Here is a 12,847-nt window from a genome sequence, read left to right as displayed (position 1 = left end):
GAAGTAAACACACCAACGGCGTTTGAGCCACTGCGGCTGCCGTAGCTATGAAGTGCCAATCAAATCAATAAATGAAGCTTCAAGAAGCAAGGGGGGGGGGGGGGTTATCATAAAAATAAAAATAATTACAAAAAAATAAATAATAAATAAATTAAGTAAGTTGGATTGGATCGAAGCTGCTCCATTTCAAACATGTTTTGTATTCCTGTTATATTTATTTTGCAGCTAGTACCATTTTTAAGTTTTCATCATATTGATTGTATTATAATTTTAAACATGCATGAAAAAAAAGTAATAAAAGAATCTTTCAACTAAATTTCTTGAGTTTGGTTAAAAACCCCCACATTGGTGAAATGTCTAGATTAAATATGAATTGCTAGCCTATCATTTGACTGTGTAACTTTACAAGCAAATGTCTTTTTGTGTGACCAAAACTGGATGAATTGCATTAAAAACACAGATGAGCTCAAAACATGAACAAGAAACCCGTTCTGTGCTCAGTTTGCCTGTACTGTATTGGATGCACCATTGAAAATGTTGCTTTCAATGTTGGCAAAGCAAATGGTCATAAGAGTATTGATATTTACATTTTTCAGTCGTACTTAGTCAAATAGTTGAAATGGGGTTTGGCTGGTTTTACCGCAAGAACTTCCTCAAACATTCCATATATTTTAATGTTGAGTTTTAATTACAAAAGCAGCGTGCAAAGCTTTTTTCCTTGTTTGTTGTTCACCTTTCAGCATATACCTTCAGGGATGGCCACAGCAAATCAGCTTCCACTAATTTTGACAGGTGGTACGGCAGAGTTTTCCGCCAGATGCCCTTCCTGACACAACCCAGCATTTTATCCGTGCGGGGGACCGGCACACGGGGACTCAGACTTGGGCCCCTTGTGCCTACTTAATTAGGCAGTCGCCTACAGGGTCTTGCCCACGGACCCACACTAGATTAAGCTCATTGCACCCCCTGGGAATCGAATAGTTGTTTCCTTAGTCAACAAAAATCACCCCGCCTTTCGCCTGATCCAGAGCTGAAACAGCCTCCAGAACAGACTCCAGAAGAATCATAGCTCTGCATGATCATAGTTTGTTTTTATTCCAAAAAATATACACCCCAGGTGAAGTGGTTTGCATAAATCAAACCCTCAGGGGTTTCATCAGAGTCAAACAAACTGACATCAAACTTAAGAAGGAAGAACAGATTTTCATCGACCAGAATGATGAGAGTCAACGGACAGATTACATTGCAGTGATCACAGATGCTACAAATACCCAAATCACAGATTACATTTCCTTATTTGGTCGCAAACTTACAGAAGCTGCAAATAATGTTAACAAAAAAAGGCAAATTTGGATACTGCATTAAATGCATCAATGAATTAATCTGCACAATCAGCATCGTATAAAAATAGATCTCTGGTGAAACACAGCATGTGTGATGCTGTAAGAAATCTTTTGGAAGAGTAAAGACCTGAGTAGTATTGGCAATTCACACCAGACTGGGTGATCCATTCTTTTCTGCGAAGGACAGAGAAACTGGACAGAAACATCTTCATCTTTGGTCTGGGACCCAGCTGGCACACAGAGAGAACAAAAAGGCTTCAGGAGAAAGGCATTTTTCTGGATAATCAGCTTCAGGATGGATCATACCGAGTCCATCCAGGAGGTGGGGCTAGGTAGATCCTCCGTCCTCTGTAGAAGAAGCTCACAACTCCTCTGTATCCTGCTCTTGGCACTCCAGACTTCAAGTCATCCATGATTCCCAGGTTTTTGGCCAGCATTTTGAAACTGTCCTTACTCGAGTATTCAAGGCGGACAGGGCCAGATCCCTTCAGTTGGCCCTGTTTCACTTCTTCGTATTTAACCAAAGGAGCGCTGTAAACTTCTTTCTGAAAGATTTCCTTGTATTTCTCCTCCTTCAAGTAGTTTAAGTCCATTTTGGTGAAAGGCACAAACTCGGTATTCAGCTTTATGTCACGCAGGTACTTGTCAAAGAACTGACCCAAGCTCACACCCTGCCGGCCAAAGGTCAGAGTGCGAGAGATCTCTGGCCGCACGCAGGCCCGGTCACGGCGCTGCTCTGGCTGACGCATCCAGTCATCCCAGAAAGCAGCGGGCCACTTGGGCTCCAGCTCCTCCCACAGTTCTTTAAGGAGCATCCAGCCCAGACCCGGAAAGAAATCTGTCCTGTACAGCAGGTCAGTCTTAGCAGGATCTACGAAGCCGCCCCTGCCATTGTCATTCCACGCTGATACGCACCACAGGGTGGGGTCGGACTGCAGAAGTGGCAGCAAGGCCCGGAAATACTCAAAGAAGTCTGGCGCCACCTACAGTGCGAGATAAATAATGAGCTTTCACTTTAAATGATCCCGTCAACAAGTGAAGTCAACACCAGTTCTCAGGAGTATTCGTGTATTTCAATACAAAAAATAAATAAATAAACTAAAAAAAGAAAAATGTGATGAAAAATAGTGATAATTACCTCCAGGTCATCTTCCACCACAATCACAGATGTATGGGAGAGGGTCTTGAACACCTGGTTGAGGGCCCAGTGGTAATGCCTCGAGATCTTGTAGTAACCCTGAAACTTTTTGTGCTCCTGCCGAACAGCAATGTCCGACAGGTCCGGCTGCTTCAGATGAGTCACCTGATCTCCGTAAGAGCTGATCACCGCCGCCGTCTCGGCGTGCCCACAGTCTTGACTCACAATGATTGGGTAGAGCTCGGCTGAGGGTCGTAGCTGCAGGAGTTTGTCAAGGCAGCGTTTCACAGTGACCCGGTTGCAGGCGATGACCAGGATAGGAATGACAGGCTGACGTGGGACGTCCACCTTTGCTCTGTCGTTATTGGCCGGCACCCACACCGACTGATAAGTCTGGATCTGCAGCAGGATCTTCCTCTGCTTATCCAGCTCATTTGCAAAGGTGTCCAAAATCCCAAACAGATCTTTCATCAGACCGTCGGTGGGCTCCTCTGCCTTTTCCCTCGTCCCATCGCTCTGCTGGCTCGACGACGGGGGTCTGCTCCACAGCAGGAGCACCAGGATGGCGTTCCAGGTGACAAACAGGAGCGCGCCGAAAAGAATGAGGGAGCCTTTTTTTCTGATCATGGCACAAAGTCAGAGGAAGGGAAGGAGGGGTAATCACGAGGACAGAATGAAGAGAGGCGTCCTGGTTACACACAAAAGGAAAGGGATACGGGAGGGGCCGCCTGTGTCCTGTATCATCCCAAATGCATGACAACAGATACGGGCCGGCTCACTGGGAGGGCAGGGGAAGAATGCAGGAACTACTCGGTGAGGGCTGAAGGCAAAAGTCAGGATTCATCTTCTTCATGTGAAGTTGCGGTTGATCATCAGGTTGTCTTCATCTAACAGAAGGGAACAAAACAGGAAAACGGCCATCAGCCAATCGGACTCACGCAAACTGTTTAGGCAGGAAGCAGCCTTAATGATGATTCATCCAACTGGATCCCTGATCGATCCGTGATCACCTGTGGCTGCCGCGCGGCAGGGACGAGCCGGGAGTAACCCAGACTGGAATAAAAACAGCCACAAAAAACAGCCACAAATAGCAACACCCCCCCTCTGCTGTTACAGGAGGAGCGACTTGAAATTAGCTCTCTTACCCTGACAGCGCGCGCGCGCGCGGCCGCTGCCTCCTCGCAGCGCCGTTCCTTTCGATGACAGCCGGAAAAGTTGAAGTGACAGGTGGCGAGAGGAGCGCAGGAACCGCCGCCAAACTGCCTTCCGGACAGTTTTCTGTCGACTGGAGCAACTTGACGCTTCTGGAGACCCGCTGGTTCTCGCAGCGCCGACCCAGGAGGAGGAGGGGGGGAGGACGAGGGGAAAGTAACACGACAACTTCCTGGTTTGAGGCAAAAGCGGAAGTCCCGCCTTCACCGCCGCCACGAAGAAATGACACATTTACGCAATAAAATACAAATTACATTCTTGAAAACTTTAATATTGTTTGATTTGACTGTGTCAACTGTTCTCACAAAATGCTTTTTATATAATAAATCTTTTTATAACAGTAACAAAAATTCATATTTACAAATGCAAATTTTCATCTAAAAAACCATATTCAGTCTTCTATTAATTAAAATTAATAACTATATTGAATCTGTGAATTTCTCTTCAGACCCTAACCCTAATATTGTGGATCTGTAATTTAAGGATTTTTTAAAATATTTTTCTAGTGCGTTTTATTTGGTATTTCGTTTTTAATATCATTCTGGTATTGATGTTTGCTTGTTTGATATGTTAATGAACGTTTGAATATTTACAATAAAAATGAAAAAAAAATCAAAATGAACAATATTTGCTACCTTTAGAAATTGAGAGTAAACCAAATATCTGCAATTTATGAATCCTTTTAGACACAACACTGAAAAGTTTTTTTTTATATATATACGATTATGCTGCTGTAGGCCTAAATGAATTTATTTCCTGCTTAAAATTTGTGTTTTAACCGGTGGGACTAAATAAGTGAAAACCACAGCTTTACTCCGTAAACCTGTGCCTTAAGGTTGCATATGAAATTTTTTAATTGTATTTTCTTCTGTTACCGCCATCTTCTGAAACCAAAGAAAATATTGACTGAATAAAGTCAGGTAGAATAATTACTCACAATCTTTTCCAATTTTGTCATATTTCTTTATTTGAACTAATAAAGCTAAAGCTTTAGAGAAATAATTTAACTCTTGGTTTATTTTATTTTTACTTTCATTGCATGTTTGTTTGCTTGATAGTTTGATTACATAGATTATGTAAATATAAAAATATCTAGCCTAAGAGATTTTTTTTATTCACTGCTAAATTTAGTTTTAAATTTGCAAGCAAATACTAAATATGCCAATAAAAAGCTGATTCGATTTAAACTTCCTAAACAACCATTTCATAAAATCATACAAAGCAAGTGAGGAGTGAGAGGAGTTATCATACGTTTCCAAGCTGAACTCTGATCTGCAGAGGACCCCCCCCTTTTGTTTTTGAAATGTTTGGACAGGCCTTATCAGGACTGCCTATTAAATGCTCCAAGGACATTTGACTCGGTCAGGATCAATGACTGAACATAAAGGTCAAAAGCGGTGAGTATGGTGGAGAAAGGAAGGATGTCAGAATGGAAGCAAAATAGAATATATAGAAGCACAAAGAAAGAAAACTACTTTACTATACACTCACATAACAGGCACAGTTGGGAATAAGTTGGGCTTCAGTCTGTACTTAAGGACCACATTGTTCCACGATGAAGATCACTGATCACCACTTTATATTTTGACTGCGTCCCACAGTTCCAGAGTGTTGCACAGTGGATAGGCCGAATGCTGACAATCTGTTCTCCTATGTGCTTGAAATTCTGCTCCTGTTTCCAGCTGAAGTGGTTTGCAGGTTTGAAGCCTGAAAACAGTGACAGCCCAGCTGAATCCTCTTATGTGACAATGTTATTTCACAACTGCACCCATTTTTTTGTTTGTTTTTTGCATCAGTAGGTTTCAGGGGTGGGAAAAACTAAACCAAGTGAGGCGATGTGATAAAAGCCACCCAAGAAGTAATAAACTGGAAAGCAAAAATGAATCCATGATCAATAAAACAAATATTATTTGTTATGCAAAGCTGTGGTTCTGACAAAAATTAACTTTGCCATCATGTTACTTGTGTTTGTTTTTTTCCCTCAGAGACAAATTTGTTAATCTTTAAAAATAAATAAGGCCATTTTCTGCAAAGGGGATTTCTGGGAATGAGGAAATCCGGCTGAAACCGCAGAGAAGGTCTTTCATTAAATACAGTTTCCCTAAAATTAAGATGGTTAAGCAGAAAAAAAGACTAAAAACAAAAAGGTCTCTTAAGAAACTGATTTAAGAAAGACCAAAAGATCATTTTTCAACAAAGCCTAGCTGACTCAGGAGAGAGCCAACTTATCTGGCATGTTGTCAAACTCTCCCTACTTGTGTCAATAACTATACTTAAATCAATGTGTCCACTTGTTGTGTGTTAAAGTACTGATTAAAACGTTCCTCACGAGCTCACAGGCGCCAGACACCTGGCTCATCCAGGCCAAATGTGGCCCACATTCAAATTTCTACTTGTTTCCAGGCTCCTATCATGAAATCAATAATATGCCAGCCTCCAGAACTTTATGAGAGCTACAATATCATATCTTTCTTGACTAAATTATCTTATAAGCCGTTGTAAATGCAGCAGCTATCTGTGGTTACTTGACCTTATGGCCCAAACAAGACAAACTTATTTGTTTCTGAGATCAAAATAGGAGATCTTTTTGTGTTACTTTCCTGCCCACATGCTTTAAACTTAGAAGTTGACCATGAGCATTATGTAACATTTCATATGAGCTATTAACATTTACAAAAAACAATTCTAGACAGACTTTTTGTTTATTTTACTTCCAGTTTTTCAAGTCAGAATTTCACAATATTTTTGGTAAAAATGTATTCATCGATTTACTCTTCTCTATGTGAAGAAATAAAAAGTACCCATTTGTACAATAAATATGGTAAATAAATCCCTAAATAGTTTATTTGCATTTAATGGTATCAGAGTCCAAAGAAAGCAGGCTGAATTGGCCCTCACACATTTTCACCCCACTAAATCTGTCCCACTTTTGAAAAAGTTCAGACATTCCTGTCGTAGCTCCTGGGATCACATGAGCCCTAAAACCCCTCCACCTCATTTAAGTGGCAGTTAGAGAAATATAGCACAGATGCCTCTCTGGGGAAGTGTTCCAGGCATGTCCCACTGGGCTGAGACCCCCAAGACTAGCTGGGGAGACTACATCCCTCAGCTGGTCTGGGAAGGTCTCTGGGTCCCCCTAGAGGAGCTGGAGGAAGGGATCTAGCTCTTGAAAGAGGATTTCCTGTCCAGCACTTTGTAAAACACTTCACAGGGAGAAGGACGTCCTTATATATGTCCTATACCGTTACAAAATGCAACAAGAACATGTTACAAAGTCGGATTTTCATTGGAGTGGGTCTGCAACAGAACAGATTCAGTTTTGCGGTTGGCTCTCATGTTCGGAGCAGATTTGATAAATGGTGCATGAAACTGGAAAACCAGATGATGTACTATTCCAAACATCACTGCGACTATGAGCCAGCAAGAATGATTGATTTAAGTGCAGAATGAAACAAAAGAGACCCACAGTTTTGGAATTAAACCTTGTTTGATGTTTTACTTGGTTTGGAATGGGGTGGGGGTGGGGGGCATTCCGTTTAACCTTAAAAAGAAGAAGAAAAGCTCAAATGCATCGGGTGGCTGCAGCACCAGCACAGGTGTTGTAAAATGAAGAGTCTAATAATAGTCAAATGTCGACGGCGGGGCTCAGTCGGGTCTGTCTTGGGGGGCTGGAGGCTGAGTTTGTCCTTCCACCTGGATGGAAGAAGACAAACAGGTGAGTTCAGGTCAGCCGCCTGAAACAAAGATTTACTTGCAGAATTATTCTCACCTGCGGGTGATGAGCGCGGCTCCACGCGCACAAACCCGAAAGTCTGGAAACCAGCAGGGCTGTCAGAGTCACACACGCGCTCCGCAGTTTCTTCCAGCCAGGCGAAGTTGAGCCCATGCTCCACGGTGACGTCACGGTGACCTTCAGGACCCTGCGTGGGACGTAGGTCACCAGCTCGAGCGGTAACACGCTGGTTAGTTTTGAGCACCTTTCTCTTCCAGGCAGGTGAGAAGTCGTTTTACGCACGTGAGAATGTTGTTGCCCACGAGGGGCAGCAGCGCGCGCGCTCCCTGAAGAAAGTTTTGGCGAGAGTAACTTATTCATTTTCTCGGAATCTTGCGTAAAAGTATCCCGCGTGACCCATCTGCACGCCACAGACAGCAGCCCTCCCCGCTCCCCCGGCGGGAGCAGCCTCCGCGCGGCCGCGGAGCTCGAACCGCCGCGCGCGGCCGCGGAGATCGAACCGCCGCGCTCGGCCGAGGGCTCGCGCAGCGCAGCGCCGGCTAGTCCGAGGCCGTACGCCGCCGGGGCAGGCCGCTTGGCCGACGGATTCCTGGTCCAGATCTTCCCCCGACAGCGGAGCACCGCGGACAGGGCCGAGGCGGACGGAGTGGAGGCCATGGCGACGGGGGTTCACGGTTCTCGTTCTTCGGGAGGGGTCCTGCTTCACAAGGAGTCACATAATGAGGCCTGCACAAGTTGACTTCTGTTGGGACAGGACGAGCGCAGGGCGGCGGGGGTCCACCACCCCCTGCTTCTGTCATCACAGAAGGGGGGGAGGGGGGTGGAGGGTGTGTCCTGAAAAGATGGTGCAAGAAGCTGCAACACCTAAGAGTGAGAGTCACACACAGTCATTACAAAAATGAACACCCATCCATCGTTTAACCGCAGTATACCCCTCACTTTTGATGTTTTGACCCCCACCACTACACACAAACTTAAAAAAAAAATCCCTTTACCGTTCAAATTGATCCATGTCAGCTTTCAGAGACCTGGATTAAATCTGGGACTAGTTTCCACACCTCCAACATCCCTCATGGTCCAACCTCTCACATGCTTTCATCCAACTGCTCTTCTTTCAGCAGCCTTCTCTGTGTGAAGAAGTTCTTGGAAAAAGTGGAGAAATTCAGGGGTGGACTTTGCCACTAGACAAGTTCTGAACGCCTGGACCCCCCCCCCCCCCCCAACACTGGTTATCTCTTGCTGAACACTCAATATAAATGTCTACAATAATTTCCATGCCCATTATTATTTCAAGTTCCACTCCAAATTATCTTTTGATGTCAAAGCGTTCCCAGTGGTCTTTTAATAATGATTATGCAATTTTTTAGAACATAGTTTCTCCAGAGCGGCAGTAGTTCATTAGAAAATCACATCTACGGCAAGTTGCGAACGGGATCGTTGGTGCAGAGTAAGCCCCGTCCTCGTTTCCCATCATCCATTGTTACACATTCTCCCACTAGGCTACTCCAAGCATTACAGTGCAACAAAAATGGCGAGCAATATTGGAGCTTTCCAGACGTACAGTTTTGGTCCAGGTGGATGAGGAAAATAAAGACGTACATGGATCTAGTCGTCTGCAGGTGGATGCATCGGAAAGGAGCAGAGCAGGGAGCTTGTGACTGATGTAGGTACTATGTCACATCTACAAGTTTTTTTCAAATAGCATATTTTTGTCTGCTCCGGATTCACAACAGTTTGAATAAAGGAATGTCTTTATATACGTCCTCCATCATGAGAAAAAAACCACACTAACAATCAGAGTCGTCTTTATAAAAACCTGACAAACGAAAGACAGAAGACCCTTATTTTATCTAACTAGAAAGTGACTGGGTATCAAATCAGCACATTCAATAAATTCATAATTTTTCTTGGAAAAAATGAAAGTGATTTCACTTTTTAGATGCTTATCAAAACATTTGGATTCCTGACATTAATGCTGTCCAAAGTTGGACTAGTGAAGAAGTTGTTCAATGGACATTTTACACTTTAGGTAAGGATAAAAAAAAAAAAAAAGATCAAACCTCTTCAAAGGGACCCCATGTTATTGTCCGCCTTGGGCCCCCCAAACACTCAGTCCGCCTCTGATAAATCCACTCGATGAACAAGGTTAACCCTCAGCTTTTACATGACTTTTCCTAGTTAAATGAGCTGATTTTCATGTTTTTTCTCAAAAACGAATACAAAGACAGCATTAACCACAAGCTGCTGTTCAAAGACCAATTATTCTAATTTAAATGTATTTCTACAAATGTCAGGCTTTAAATCCCAGAGATACCAGCAGAAATCACACCATCATCCTGAACAAAGACTTTGAAATTGTAGGAAAGATGACCAAGTCTGAGAACCAAAAGAACTGTGTTTGAGTTTCCTAAGAGGCTTTTCTCTGAGTTTAAAGAGGTCGACACTAAATTTAAGGATAGTCTCAAGGACTTGTAAAGACAGCCAACGTCCACGTTGTAAGAAACTATCAGAAAATCGATTCACAAACGTTCAACTGATGAAATATCTTTGTTGGAAGAGCATCAGAAAACAGTGAAGTCAAAACACGTCAACTTGCAGCTAAAAAAAAGACACACTAATGCCACAAAATATTTGTTGCTCCAATCACACATTGGATTTCAAAGATTCTGCCTTTGTTAAAAAATGTTAAAAAGAAACAAAAATGACAATGTGTAATTCAAATAGTTAAATAGATGGAGGTGAATTGGTCGTGTTGTTTCGTTCTAAAGGTTTTGTAGATCAACAATGAAAGGCAAAATCACAGCAGGGACAAAAATAAGTGGATCAAAGCAGGAAAAAAAAACGGTTGAAAGTCTTTTAGGTAAAACCCTCACCTAAAGCTAGTACCGTCTGTTTTTTCCAGCTTCCATGGGAGTTGGAAGGTTAGCTCGACTCACGTTTTCATTTTGGGTGAATGTAAGGCGGCTCAGAGAACTCTGATCTTGGGTTATGAGGCTGACATTCCCGCAGGCTGTTGTTGACACGGATCACCCGGCCTGCATCAGAGCTAACAGTGGAACAGGCTCGTCAGCCTGAGCCACATGTGACTCAAGGTTAACATTCGTCACTTACCTCCGTTAAGTCATCAAGAAGCAATTCTGAATTTATTTAAACCCAAGAGAAGTTTGACTTTGAAATCCAAATGGTTAGGGACCAAATCCTGGATTTTTGTCATAAAAATGGCTTTATTTGGTAAATTTGATGGGATATACACTATAATACTTAGTTATTTACAAACATATATGGAGAAGAAGTATAAGATATAAACATTTAGAAGGAAACCCTGAGTTTGGATCCATCTGATGTGATCCTCAAACGTTTTGTCCCTGAGTTATGTGCACTTTGAGCTTGTTAATCTTCAGTTGTCCTTTTCAGTGATGCTGGAATAAAAACAGTCTTTTCCTGTTTGTTCATCCACAAAAATGCTGCTGTCCTCGTTTTCCTTCATTTCTTCAGATTGCACCTTGTTTTCATATTTTCCCGTCACACTGAGTCGTTGAGTTTCTAACAGCGTTCCTTCATTGCTCCTCTTCTGTGTGGGGACCCTGGTTTCAGCCGCTGTTTTAAGGGTGGTCTTCATGTGAGATGGACTGGTTCCCCGGTGTCGGGGGTGGGCCACGGGCGGTATTGGAGGACAAAATAAAGGCCAGGATGATCACCAGCACGATCACCACTGTGATGGTGATGATGACGGCCACCACGGCGTAGAAGCACTGGTCTGAGCGGAACACCCTGCGCAGGCGAACCGCCGTCCTGTTGGGGGGTCTGCCCACGTTCAGCACCCCGGATGGCGCCGCTCCTTGCTCCGCCTCACTCAGCCCGTTGCTGGTGGTGGGGGGTTTGGGATTCTTGGTGGGGATGGAGAGGGCCTTGGGCTTGCTGGAGGAGGGGTGCTTCAGCATCAGCTTTCCCTTGCTGCGCTGGAAACGGATAGAGCGCGCCCTCTGCATCTGCGAGGGCAGCTTCTGGATGATCTCCTGGTTGTTGTCCAGGCGGGGCAAGTCCCGGCCGTGCCGCAGCTCGGTCACTTCCCGGCACACGGGACAGGGCAGGTTCTTGAGCTCGGCGGAGGTCACGTTGATGCGAGCGAGGCACTCCAGGCAGAAGGTGTGGCCACAAGCCAGCACCTTGGGGGTTTTGAAGATATTATCGTAGGAACAGAAGCAGATGCTGCACTCGGTGTCCTCCACATCATTCTCTGGGGGCTTCCTCCTCCTCTCTCGTCTCTGGGTGTCTTCACTTCTTCCACGCGACCCCCTCTCCCTTTCCCGCTCCCTCCTCCTCCCTCTCTCCCCCCTCTGGGAGTCCGTACTCCTCGATCTCTTCACTTTTACCGTCTTTTTCTTACTCCTGTGTTCCTCTTTGGTGTTCTTTACATTCTGGTTGGGCTTGGGCTTGACATTGGGAGCCAGCGGAGGGTCGTTTCCCCCCGGAGGTCCGCCTGCCTCTCTGCCCTCATTCATGGTGGGGGCTAGAGGTGGAGGCAGCTACAGTTTGACCAACTCCAGCTGTGGAAAGAGCACATTTTGGATTAGTCCATGCAAGAATGGTATGAAACTGGAACGGTGAGGCTTCAGCAAACTGAAGGAACAGATTCAGTCTGCTCTTGTTTGGGAGAGTAAGCCTTTACCTGCTGAGCCACACTGTTTTAAACGCAAAGCTCCAATGGGACATTTTAAAAGCAGATATCTGCAAAATGTCTAAAGTTCGTATAAATTGAGGGCTGGCTAGTTTTCTCTTTACATTAAGTGAAACCACTGACCTGCTGAGCTGGATAAACCCCAGCTGTGGTCCTCAGAGATGATCCGGCATGAAATCCAGTTGGGAATTTGTGCAGTTGCTGTTGTCCTCCCCACAAAGACGAGGCAGACGTGGAACGAGCTCCTCTCTCCCCGTCTGCCTCGTCTTTCTTCTTTTATCTCACTTCCTAATTCCAGACGCGGCACTGCCTTCTGTCAGCTCTCCATGCCGCCTCCCGCCCGCCTTTTTTCTTTCTTTCCACCCTTGTCAGACCAGTTCAACCAGCTGCCAGAATCTGCCACTGTCACTCTCCCTCCCTCCCTCCCTCCCTCCCTCTGTGAGCTGGACATCAGAGTTGGACTGATATAACCCATGTTAACGTGAGGCTCTAACCTTCACTGCATACTTTGAGTCGGGAAAATTCCACTTCATGTCCCTCCTGAGTTGCCATGCCTCCTCGGCTCTACCTGACAGAGCAAGAACAGGAATCAACCTGATTTCTTGGTTTGTCACCAGAGTTTCACACAGCAATTGTAATGTTTACATATTTTTCAAAGCTGCTCTTCTTTGATATACCAAATGAAATAACCGAAACATGCCGCTCAGTTTGCGTAACTTACTGTTGAAAATTAACCGCACTAA

At 44.5% G+C, this 12,847-nt stretch overlaps 3 protein-coding genes across 3 annotated transcripts; all 3 read right to left on the bottom strand.

Moving 5' to 3' along the window:
- Nucleotides 1-1,072: 1,072 nt before the first annotated feature.
- On the bottom strand, nucleotides 1,073-3,888 carry LOC101169389 (alpha-1,3-mannosyl-glycoprotein 2-beta-N-acetylglucosaminyltransferase). Its single transcript, XM_004078360.4, has 4 exons — nucleotides 3,627-3,888; nucleotides 2,482-3,368; nucleotides 1,650-2,326; nucleotides 1,073-1,573 (listed from the first exon to the last, which is right to left on the bottom strand). Exons 2-4 carry the CDS (start codon nucleotides 3,106-3,108, stop codon nucleotides 1,552-1,554), a joined length of 1,326 nt encoding a protein of 441 aa, XP_004078408.2. The 5' UTR covers nucleotides 3,109-3,368; nucleotides 3,627-3,888; the 3' UTR covers nucleotides 1,073-1,551.
- A 3,273-nt stretch (nucleotides 3,889-7,161) lies between these two features.
- On the bottom strand, nucleotides 7,162-8,242 carry LOC111948915. The gene is made up of 2 exons (XM_023963909.1): nucleotides 7,463-8,242; nucleotides 7,162-7,386 (listed from the first exon to the last, which is right to left on the bottom strand). Exons 1-2 carry the CDS (start codon nucleotides 8,081-8,083, stop codon nucleotides 7,339-7,341), a joined length of 669 nt encoding a protein of 222 aa, XP_023819677.1. The 5' UTR covers nucleotides 8,084-8,242; the 3' UTR covers nucleotides 7,162-7,338.
- A 2,388-nt stretch (nucleotides 8,243-10,630) lies between these two features.
- LOC101158797 (probable E3 ubiquitin-protein ligase RNF183) lies at nucleotides 10,631-12,471 on the bottom strand. Its single transcript, XM_004078488.4, has 2 exons — nucleotides 12,228-12,471; nucleotides 10,631-11,973 (listed from the first exon to the last, which is right to left on the bottom strand). Exon 2 carries the CDS (start codon nucleotides 11,926-11,928, stop codon nucleotides 11,029-11,031), a length of 900 nt encoding a protein of 299 aa, XP_004078536.1. The 5' UTR covers nucleotides 11,929-11,973; nucleotides 12,228-12,471; the 3' UTR covers nucleotides 10,631-11,028.
- Between the last annotated feature and the right edge of the window lie 376 nt (nucleotides 12,472-12,847).

This window comes from Oryzias latipes, chromosome 16 (genome assembly GCF_002234675.1).
Source record: "Oryzias latipes chromosome 16, ASM223467v1".
NCBI lineage: Eukaryota > Metazoa > Chordata > Actinopteri > Beloniformes > Adrianichthyidae > Oryzias > Oryzias latipes.
Note: the sequence above shows the minus strand (reverse complement) of the source record. Positions and strands in the feature narration are given on the sequence as shown.